We start from the raw sequence: 11,397 nt of genomic DNA, 5'->3' as shown, positions 1-11,397 counted from the left end.
ATACCTCACATGAACTAATAAGCATTTATTTTAATAACTAACGCCAACAAAAAATACATAAATGCTACCACAAGTGTATTGCTCATTAATAATTAATGCATCAAATAACCTATGTTACTATAAGTACATTTTAAATATACTTTATAAATCTTTTCTGATATTTGAAATGTCGCGGTCTCTCGTGTTTTAATGCAGGACCGTAAGAAGATTGAAATAATCATCATGGACTACGAGGCCCAGCTGGTGGAAATGCAGCACTGTTTGCGATTCGTCATTGAAGGTCTCTGTCGACTGCGATCTCATCCGCTGCTGCGACGAAACAACTATTACACGGGCGACTGGGATGTGCGACGTGCACTCCAGACCATTAGCTTAGCTAGCGACCCGGTAGAGCGAGCGGAAGAACTCATTCAGCACACGCTGGCCAAGTTAGCCAGTCTGCAGAAAGGAATAGACAAGTACTTCACCAAAGACTTGAAGGAGGTGAAGAAGGGCTGCAAGAAGGAGGTGACGGCTGAAGTGCGGAGTCTGGCCAAACAGCTGCATGAAGGTTTAGCGGAGCTCAACTCCATCAGAGAACAGCTGCTCGACGCCGGCGGATACATCTAGCAGTCATCTCAGATAAGCTTTGGGTTTCAGATCTCTGCGCTCCCATTGGTTGTTGCTGCTCATTTGCATAAAATGGAACGGTGATTTTAAGCAAGTTTGGACTCTCATTGAGATGAAGTGAAGTCAAGCTGCTTTGTTGCTGCAAATCTACTGCATACAATGAAACAAGAAATCCATTCAGCACGCCAAAGATTACAAGATTCCTCCACATAAATATTTAAGAGACTTGTTGAACATTCACATCAGGATTGGTGTACTTCCTAAGAACATTCCTTAAATTATTTCTATCAGACATTTGTAATTTGAATGGGCGTGGCTTCTGAAGTCGATTATGTTTAACTGTATCCTACTAACAACTCGTTATGCTGCTTGATATCGCAAACTGGTATTTCCTGTTATATTTTAATTGACTATCGTTTTCATAAACGCACTGGTTTGTAGCACAAATACTTCCTCACTTCCTTACCCAGATAGCACACGCATGTCTGCAAGACGTCTCTTAAAGATCACTTCATCTGGAAAGCATCTGCTGTCTACAAACGTCTGACAGACGTCTTACATTCATTCCAAATCATAAACATCTTATAGACATCTAATAGACATCTATTTGACATCTAAAAGGAAGCGTCCTATAGACGTATTGCAGATGAGCAAACAACCTAAAAAACTGGTATTGCAGATGTAAATGCACACCTCAAATAGACGTCTCTGAGATGTACCTGTGCTATTAGAGGTTGATCTGGAAAGCATCTGCTGTGTGCAAACATCTGATGGACATCTCAAAGATGTCAGTTTTACATGCATTCGAAATCATAAACATCTTACAGACATCTTCTAAACGTCTGTGTGACATCTGATTGGAAACGTCCTGTAGATGTATTGCAGATGAGCAACACTCTAAAAAACACGTCTTGCAGACGTCAAACAGACGTCTCTGTGATGTACGTGTGCTATGAGCGTATTATTGTAGTTATTTCCCTGATAATATGTCTATAAGATGTTTATGATTTTGAATGCATGTAAAACTGACATCTTAAAGATGTCTATCAGATGTTTGTACACAGCAGATGCTTTCCAGATCATGAGATCTTTAACAGACATCTTGTAGACGTTGCTATATGGTTTAGTGATAGAGGAAGCCTCGCACATTCACAGGAAATACTTCAGCATTACAAAATGAGGATATGTAGTAACAGATGATATTACATTGCATCTGTATTGTACAACTGCTGTGCTGCGGTCACAGTTTGTGGTTAAAGCCCAGTTTTTGTTCACAATCTGGTTCTGCTTTTGGTGAGAATGAAGCCGCAGACAAGAATCACTTTTATCTATTTAAAAAAAAAAGGCTTTAGGCTTTGGTTAAACTGCATTTTTATGTAAATCTTTCATATGCTTTTGCACAGATTGTATTATTAACAACCCAAAAGCTGTTACACACACACACACACACACAAAGTTTTCATGTCTTGACATGATGTTGTGCAATACTGGAATGAAGGTTACTTTCATGAAGATATTTTAATAAAATTAAATAAAATACTTTGTTGTCTGTGTGATTCAGAAACAAACCAAAAAACATGAGAGACTAAATTTAATAAAGACTAAAAGAGACTAAAGCATGCAGTGAGGAACATCAGAGCTGGAGTTTGAGTGGAAATAAGTTTTGTTCAAACACGCCCCGCGATCATGTGCCTTTCGAGGAAGAGTGTGTGGATTTTACAGTGAAAGAGGGCTCTGTTCACCTCTGGACTGAACACACTGTTTGATTGAGGTCATGGTTTGTGTTCACTTCTAAGGTAAGGAGCTGGTTTGCAGTCGAACGCCAGTGAATCGAACGGCTTCTTTAAATAGTCTCAGAACACTGGAAACCGCAGCGTTCTGTTTGTTTTGGTTTGATTGTTCCCGTTCCTTTTCTTTTTCTTTTGTAAGAGGATTTAAAGAAAAGACATTCACGATCAGGGCATTGTAAAGGTAAGCATTGTTTGTTTGCGGTTAACTTTTGGTGTGTTTTGTGTCATGAAACTTGAAACTTTAAGGGGAAGTCGAAAGAAGAAAAACAACAGTGAGAGTATTGTGAGTATTATAAGACTCGGTATTTTAATACGGGGTCGTGTGGTTCGCAAATGAAGAGAGATTTCCTTTCAAAACACGTGCGCGTTTGCCAGTAAAAGTTTATGTAAACTCCGTCGCCTGAAGCGAAAGAACAGGGTAGACTCTCAGCTCCTGATTATTAATCAGATGACGTTCCTCTTCCGGTCAGCCTTAATCCTAATTAATATTCATGAGCCGAAAGGCGTTCACTCGTGACGTGTTGTTGCTTTGCGTTTGTAAGGCGTGTCACCCTAAAAGAAGGATAAATTCCTATTTCTATTATCATATCCTGTCTTTTGTTACGTAGTGCAGCACACGTAGGACTACATCACGGAGACGACTATTTGACGTCTGCATTTACATCTGCAACACTTATTATGATCAATTCTCAAAAGGCAGCTCAATTATGTATTTATTTTTTATGTATAAAGGCCCATTAATGTGATATTTGTGGGTGTTACGGAAAAAAATAAATAAATCAGAAACAATTCAATGATAAGTTAACTGTTTTCGGTATAAATATTGTTCCAGAGCTGTTTTATAGAAGTTTGTGCTTTAAACGAAAACTGAATATAGCCTATGTTTATTCATGTATAAATTCAGGTGATATGAACAATAAGTACATATTGATTTTGCGTCTATTTTTGTCTATGAAACTAGGGCTGGCAAAAGAATTGAATAATTGCAATCTCAAAATTGAATATGAAGCCATAAGAATATTAAATCTGGCAAATGTTAACTTCTTTTTAAGCCATTTTTACACTGACTTTTCCTCTGAATTTAGTGAATCCCAGTTTAAAAACTCCTGTCCTACATTATGACCTCAAGTTACATAACTGATATTCAGGATCCATTACTTACACATGCATCATACGAGTTAAATCTAGTTCTCAGTGCAGCGGGGTCAGTGTTGAAGTGTTTACAGTAGCAGCTTCAGCTCGTCCGTCATCAGTGTTGTGACATTACCCTAAGTGTGTTTAGGTCTGATTGCCTCGTTTGAGTTTGAGCCGGTTTAACCACTTTACCATAGTGTTACCTACTGGTGTCTACTAATTACTTTAATAAAGACCTTTGGTTAAATGAATTCAATAGTGCAATAAAACACCCATAGCCTATAAAGAGAGCATCCACACGTCTGCCTCCCTCCCGAGCAGACCGTCCGGTCCGGTCCAGCCAGTCAGTGTTTAATGAGCTCTTCTTTGATTGAAGAGCTTTATTGTTGGTGTCATTACTCTTTTGTGAAGCTGCTTAAGTGTTGTGTTCAGCAGGAAGGACTGACGCGGTTGCTGTGATACAGAAGCTCTATCCCTTTAAGTCCTCGTCACAGGTAACAGTTCATATGAAGGATTGTGTTTGGCCTCAGTGACCTCAGTTAAGGGACACTGGACTGCTGAATGATGTAATAAAGAAATCATACTCTTATTAAAAGCCAGATCAAATGAGTTTTCAGTCACTTGACACACATCTGTCCATAAATAATAATTCATAAAATACTCCCAGTAGTAAATCATAATGTACAGTAGCTCTGCGTTCTTGATTTTGGCCTTGTTTTCTTTTGTTAAACGTAAACAATAATAATAAAAAATATGTGCATTTATTTTAAAAATGACTTTGAGGTTTGGAATATGACCTAATAAAATCTAAATCTTATTATTGATATCGCTCTTTTCTAATGGCAGAGCTCAGCTGTAACCAAAGCTTCAGTGAATAATGATGGCAAACAGGTGAGGCTTATTTTTTCTCATTATTATCTGTTATTTTAGGCTGTGCGGTACTGACATCATACTCTCTTTCTTTTATTCATTCATGTTTTCCACATTTTGATATATTGTGTGTTTCTGCTGTAGGACACACCTGTATGCAGTTCTTCTTCCTGGACAGGAGAGGCAGCAGAGAGCAGAGAGACCCAACACAAACAGGTCAGTATTCATCAGCTTGAAGGAATGTTGTTCTGAAAACACTCAGGAACGGGTTCAGAGGAATGTGTTGAAGCAGGAAAACCTATCAGCAGGTGATGAGTAAAGAGAGGAAAGACAACTCAGGAGAAAAAAAAAACAGTTCATTTCATGCTCTGGTGAAGATTAGATTATAACAGAAAAGGGTTTTTGCTGAGGGGTTTGTTCAAATGTCATTCACCTGATATGCATTTAAGATGTTATTTCTTGAAACATGGTTAAAAATAAAATAAAACTTAAGAAATGTTGCAGATGAAATAAGTTACTGTTTTCATTTCATTTTGTTTATTTTTTTCCAAGTAGCAATTTTATTAATGACTTTAGTTTTAGTTAAAGATAATAACCCTGGAAATGTGATGATGGCCATGGTTGGTTTATTTATTTATGTATTTATTTATTTTCAGGATCCCGGAATAATTATGGGAATGATTCAAAAACTAAATCCATTCAGGTTTTCCTCACAGGTACACACACGCGTGCACACACACACATGTTTGTTTTTGTGTAAAGTGTGTTCATCCCATAGGTGTAATGGTTTTTATTCTGTACAAACTGTATATTCTATCTCCCTTCACCAACCCTACACCTAACCCTAACCCTCACAGGAAACTTTGTGCATTTTTACTTTCTCAAAAAAACTCATTCTTTATGATTTATAAGTGTTTTGAAAAATGGGGACATGGGTTATGTCTTCATAAGTCACCCTCTCCTTGTAATACCTGTGCCATACCCATGTCATTATACAGAGCTGTGTCCTGATATGACACAAAAACATGCCCACACACACACACAGACAGACACACACACACACACACACACACACAGACAGACAGACACACACACACAAGCTCACACACACACACACACACACACACAGACAGACACACACACACACACACAGACAGACAGACACACACACACACACAAGCTCACACACACACACACAGACAGACAGACACACACACAGACAGACAGACAGACAGACACACACACACACTCACAGTCTCTTTAAGGAATCAGCACAATCTGTCGGTGATGTTTCTGGAGCTCAGCAGTAATGTTGGTCTGTTTCAGCATCTCTCTCTCTCTCTCTCATGTGTCTCTGTAGAACAAGATCAGCGAGGCTCTGACTGTCTCTGCAGCAGATGAGCAAACGCAGGTAACACTCATCAACTCCTCAACATCTCTGTCTCAAGAAGCAGCAGGACTGTGTGAGTGATGTCTGACTTCTGTTAGTGTGTGTCTCGTGTTTCAGGATCACGGCGGGATGCGAGACCATCTGAAATCCACGGCTCAGGTACGAGAGCACGTCGTCTTGAACTACTCCAGTGTGGGGCGTTATCTACGAACACTTGAAGAATATACAAGAGGCATACTGTAAGAGATGTGATTTCCTGATTAGTTTCTGGAAAACCGGTCTGACGAGCTGTGTTTGTGATATAGAGCTGATAGATATCTATACTGAATACTGTGGAAGTGCTTTGATTTCATCAGTCATCTGTTGTCTGTGCTGAAGTTTACAGAGGACAGGAACACAGTACACTCTGACTGCATGCTTGGGTTTAATGACATGCAATTTGAAATAAAACATATTGCACATTAAATATACAGTGTAGACACAAGTCTGAATGAGTGTGTGTGTGTGTGTGTGTGTGGTAACAGCACCGAGCATTGGTTTGAAGTGCAAACGTGGACTTGTTTATAATGCATGTTCACTGTCAGCACATAACCGTCCATGCATTTGATTGGCTGTGTTTGAACTAAGATATAATAAAAATGCAAAATAACTAAATACAGTACATACAAAATGACTAAAAACTCTAAAAAAAATAAAAGGTACACATCTAAGTCTTTGTTTTTAGAAAAGTAAAGTTTCTTCTGTGTTACGTTACTTTGGCAGAGACATTGGTTAATAAAATGGGATTAAATGCATGAAGCATATCTTACTGTGATTTAATAATTGCAGATTAACTAAAAAGTTACTTGAAAAAAGCAATCTGATTACGTAACTCACGTGACCCTAACAAACAAATACAAAGTGCGCTTCTATTCAAGATATTGTTAATGAAAACAAGTTGTAAAATCTACTTAATATGTTTATTATCTGCTATTTTGCAGTATAAAGCTCTATTTTAATGAGCACTTTTCACTCTGATTGCTGGTATTAGGTGATGAAATAACTAAAAATGACAGTTACAGAGCAAGTTACAACACTTAAGTTTACAGAGAAGTGTGGTATTTTTTCTGATGTTTAAAAGCATCAAAAGACACTCTGTTGAAGACCGCTCATAACGTGGAGTCTGGTTGCAGGTGTCTGATGAAGCAGAGGGACAGAACGCCTCGTCTGCGATCGATGACACATGTCTGACAGCACAGGTGTGTTTCTGAGTGTGTGTGAGCTGCTTTATTCACATTACATCTATGACTCCAAGTCAAAAGTCTTTGATTTTGAAACTCTTGAGAAAATGCACAACTTCCTTACTTTCTTGCAAAAGAGCCGTGACCCTGTGCTGCTGTGCACTGAGGATAGTTTTCTGAGACTGAGACTGGTTTATTGCAGTGAGTTTTGTTTTAATTTACAGATCGATCAAGCGGCAGAAACAGATGTCCCCGTCTCCAGTGAAGGAAACCCTCTGGACAATGAAGACGTGTGTTAACATCTCACTTCAGTGCCTGATCGCTAGTAATTCACACATTTCTTTACATGCACACAGTCTGTTTGGTGTCAGAACCTGAGCGGTGTCTTACGTTCACAGGATGAAGACGGTCTGCTGGCCTGGTGGAGAACCGTGGAAGGTATTTCTGGAGTCTTGTGATCTCAAATGTGCTTTTCTATTTCAGTTTGCAAATATATTTTTTATTTTATGAATTTTTTTCCCAGGTTGGAGTGAATGGAACGAGTCAAAGCAATTTAATGAAAAAGATGGAGAACAGTGAGAAAGATTTACATTTTCCTATAAAAAAAGCCCTTCTTGAAGTATTAGTTCAATATACTTTATTTAAACCAGTGGTAAAAAAAAATGGCTTAAACTAGTTTTTGGCCCTTTTTTGTGAAAAAAAATTGTTGTATACATGAACTGGAAGTGAATTTCCTCTAATGGAAACTTTTGGTACTGCACCTAAGCAAAGTCTTATTGAAAGCTCAGATTTTTGAAATATCAACTTGTAATTTGGAACAGAACTTCTTTAGATTGATGGCTTTGATGTTCAAAGAGTTTTACGGTAAAACATATTTTGCAATATGTATATACTGTATATCATACAAAATTAGATTTTTTTTGGGAGACATTTTTCATAACAGTAAACTTACACTTCTATATATATTTTTTTTTTAATATCATGTTTTTGAAACTTATTTCACTTAAGCAATAATTTGCCAAAGATTTATTTAAACAAGGACCAAACTTTAATGAATATTCACCCAGAAATGAAAATATTATCATCATTCACTCACCCTCATGTCATTCCAAACCTGTATGAGTTTTTTTTTATTTATTTTTTTATGTTGAACACAGAATAATATATTTTGAAGAACCAAACACTATGGACGTCTATGGGGACCATTGTTTGATTACCAGCATTTTTCAAATTAAAATAACTAATTAAATAAAAAATGACATTTTTGGTTGAACTGTCCCTGTATATGTGCTCCAAAGCATTCAAGAGTCACTGCAGAAATAAAATGTAGTACCATAAAATCCCCTGAATACTATTTCAGTGGATTTTATAGTACTTAATTATATTTATGTAGAAAAATAACCAAACTATATCTGGAAAAAGCATAACAAATCCTTAAGTGCAATTAAAATGCTATATATAATTAAATTTATGCATTTAGCAGACGACTTACAGTTCATTCAGGCTATTAATTTTTACCTATCATGTGTTCCCGGGGAATCAAACCCCCAACCTTGCGCTTGATAGCACAGTTGCTCTACCAATTGAGCTACAGGAACACTATATATAATAATATAAAAACTAATTAAAATAATATTCACATCAAACTATAAATAATTTGTTCGTGCAGATGTGCAGTTTCTGTGATATTTGTGCAAGGCTGCATTGACTCTACACAAACTTTACTTTTGTATTGCAGCATATCTGCAATGTGACGTAAGATAACTTCTCGTTCTCAGAGCGATCGAATCCGCCGCTAACCGGGTCTTCATGTCCGCCAAGTTGTTCGTGCACCTGCTGAGTCAGCGCGAGCCGTCGCTGCAGCGGCGCATACACGAGCTGCTGACGCTAGCGGACGCCGCAGACAGCTTCCACTGGAAGACGGTGACCGCGAGCGTGGGAGGGGGCGTGGCCAGCGTCGCCGGCAGCATCACCACCATCACCGGCCTGGTCCTGGCGCCCTTCACCTTCGGGACGTCCCTCATCGTGACCGCGGTGGGCATCGGGGTCGCGACCGCCGGCGGAGTGACGTCAGCGTCGGCAAACATCACCGACACGGTTCACTCCAACACGGACCGGAAGAAGGTGGAGAAGATGATCCAAGACTATCAGCAGGAAGTTAAAGATATCAAAGAATGCCTGGACTTCCTTCAGGTGAGGCTGATCGATCGATGGATTGAATGATTGATCAATCCTTTCTATATTCTTTTTTTTTTTTTTTTTTTTTTTACCGTCATTAATTTACTTTTATAGTTTTCATCTATCTATTTTATACTACTTTATTTTAATGTTTTGTTTTTAATTAAACTTTTAGAAAGTTAAAGTTGTTTTGTCATTTATTATTTAATTAGTTATTAAGTAATATTATTTTATTTTATATATATATATATATATATATATATATATATTATTTTTGTTGTGTGTTTGCCATTTTGGTTTGTTCTTGTTTCATTTTCATATGCTTTATATATATATATATATATATATATATATATATATATATATATATATATATATATATATATATATATATATATACATTTACTATTATATTAAGAAAAATATATATTGTATTTTTAACAATTTATTGGTAAATTAATTATAAATAGTATATTTTACAATAATTGATGCAATGTAATAGTTGTTATTATTTTTTTATATAATTTTAATTTTATTTCTTTTTCTTTATATTTTAAGGTGTTTTTGTTGCTTGGTTTTCTCTCTCTTTTAGCTTTATTTATTTTCATATATATATATATATATATATATATATATATATATATATATATATATATATATATTAATATTAATCTTTATATTTCAAAGATGGAGCAGTTAAAATGACATTGCACCTACAAACCGCTGAGATATATAGAAATATTCCCATAGTTTGAGAGGCATATGGGGAGATGTACTGTACTTCAGGAGTTATTTTGGCCCAGTTTGCTTTGCAGTCTCTGATTGGTGGAGGTTTGTTTGCAGAATCATGGGTAATAGGCTTGGTCACTATCTAACTGTCTGTCCTCCTCTAACGGTCTCGCTGCAGGCCGGGATGGAGACTCTGCAGGAGTGGCACTTCGAGCAGTACGTGGACAGCATCACCCGACGGGCTCTGAACCAGAACGTCAAGCACGTGTTGAAGGAGGGCGGCCGCGCCGGGAAAGCTCTGCTGGTGAACACCGACAGCCTCATCAACACCGTCCAGGTGCTCAGTGTGGCCGGAGGAGCCGCCAAAGCCGCGCAGGTCATCAGCATCACCACCGGCGTCATGTCCGGCCTCTTCCTCGCCCTCGACGTCTTCTTCCTCGCCAAGGGCTCGCTGGAGCTGCGCAAGGGCGCCAAGACCGAGTTCGCTGCCAAGATCAGAGAGGTCTGCAAGGAGCTGCAGAACGGACTGCAGGAGCTGAAGAGAATCCAGCTACAACTGCAGAAAACCATGGACGGGGTGGAGATGATGGAGGAGGAGGACGAGGAGGAGGAGGAGGAGGAGGAGGATGAGAACGAGGAGGAGGAGGAGGAGGAAGAGGAGGAGGAGGAGGAGGAGGAGGAGGAGGAGGAGGAGGAGGAGGAGGCAGAAAATCATTCAGAACCCAAAAAATAGTCCAGCTAGAAGAATACGTATTGATGATCATCCTGAGCAACACGTAAAGTATATATATACATACATACAATACCGGTCAAAAGATCTGAACCATTTGTAATGTACTGTACAGGAGTGTCTTCTGCTATTCAAACCTGATTCATTTGATCAAAAATACAGGAAAAACATTTTATATTGTGAAATATTATTATTAAAAGTTTTTTTCTATTTTTCTATTTCTAAGTGTAATGTATTTCTGTGATGCTTCATTCCTCCAGTCTTCAGTGTCACATGATCTTCAGAAATCATGATAATATGATGATTTATTATCAGTGATGTTCAAACTGTTCTGCTGCTTCAGGATGTTTTGGAACCTGTGATTTTTTTTTTTTTTTTTTTGATTATTTGATGAATAAAATGTTCGAAAGAAGAGCATTTATTTAAAACAGAAATCTTTTCTAACGATATACATTACTGTTCAAACCTTTGGGGTCCATTAAAACTTTTATTCTGCAAGGATGTGTTAAATTGTTAAGAAGTGATAGCAAAAAGAACAAGATTTATATTTTGAATAAATGCTGATTAAACTTTTTATTCATCAAAGGATCCTGAAAAAAGTATCGCAGTTTCCCCAAAAAATTAAATAATAATAATAATAATATTTGGCGGCACAACGATTGATAAATCTAATAATAAATCAGCATATTATTATGATTTCTGAAGATCATGTGACACTTTACACTGGAGTAATGGCTGAGGGAAATT

General features: G+C 37.6%; 2 protein-coding genes across 6 annotated transcripts in view; both read left to right on the top strand.

The window, feature by feature from the left end:
• The window catches only part of LOC113081262 (uncharacterized), a 41,436-nt gene extending 39,334 nt beyond the window's left edge, over positions 1 to 2,102 (top strand). The window contains exon 37 of the mRNA XM_026253337.1: positions 196 to 2,102. Coding sequence (XP_026109122.1) covers positions 196 to 609 — 414 coding nt within the window. The 3' untranslated portion in view covers positions 610 to 2,102. The remainder of the gene's footprint in view (positions 1 to 195) is intronic.
• A 192-nt stretch (positions 2,103 to 2,294) lies between these two features.
• On the top strand, positions 2,295 to 11,117 carry LOC113081261 (apolipoprotein L6-like). 5 transcript variants are annotated; one of them, XM_026253336.1, is made up of 14 exons: positions 2,295 to 2,405; positions 2,539 to 2,580; positions 3,969 to 4,027; positions 4,380 to 4,424; positions 4,548 to 4,619; positions 5,060 to 5,119; positions 5,764 to 5,814; positions 5,911 to 5,952; positions 6,966 to 7,031; positions 7,238 to 7,303; positions 7,412 to 7,451; positions 7,537 to 7,588; positions 8,792 to 9,206; positions 10,099 to 11,117. In XM_026253336.1, exons 6-14 carry the CDS (start codon positions 5,075 to 5,077, stop codon positions 10,651 to 10,653), a joined length of 1,332 nt encoding a protein of 443 aa, XP_026109121.1. In that variant the 5' UTR covers positions 2,295 to 2,405; positions 2,539 to 2,580; positions 3,969 to 4,027; positions 4,380 to 4,424; positions 4,548 to 4,619; positions 5,060 to 5,074; the 3' UTR covers positions 10,654 to 11,117. The 5 variants fall into 5 exon arrangements, with proteins under 5 accessions (XP_026109121.1, XP_026109120.1, XP_026109118.1 ...); XM_026253335.1 differs by having other exon boundaries at positions 3,966 to 4,027; XM_026253333.1 differs by having other exon boundaries at positions 2,539 to 4,027.
• Positions 11,118 to 11,397: the final 280 nt, after the last annotated feature.

The sequence above is a fragment of the Carassius auratus genome, unplaced genomic scaffold, assembly GCF_003368295.1.
Source record: "Carassius auratus strain Wakin unplaced genomic scaffold, ASM336829v1 scaf_tig00033549, whole genome shotgun sequence".
Lineage (NCBI taxonomy): Eukaryota > Metazoa > Chordata > Actinopteri > Cypriniformes > Cyprinidae > Carassius > Carassius auratus.
The sequence above is the reverse complement of the archived record's forward strand: the minus strand, read 5'-3'. Positions and strand labels throughout refer to the sequence as shown.

Bases quoted from the DNA above. Each gene is read 5' to 3' on its own strand.
- LOC113081261 (XM_026253336.1), top strand. From the start codon at position 5,075: ATGGGAATGATTCAAAAACTAAATCCATTCAGGTTTTCCTCACAG. The intron at 7,032-7,237 runs GTGTGTTTCTGA...TTTAATTTACAG, and splicing joins ACACATGTCTGACAGCACAG to ATCGATCAAGCGGCAGAAAC. The intron at 9,207-10,098 runs GTGAGGCTGATC...GTCTCGCTGCAG, and splicing joins AATGCCTGGACTTCCTTCAG to GCCGGGATGGAGACTCTGCA.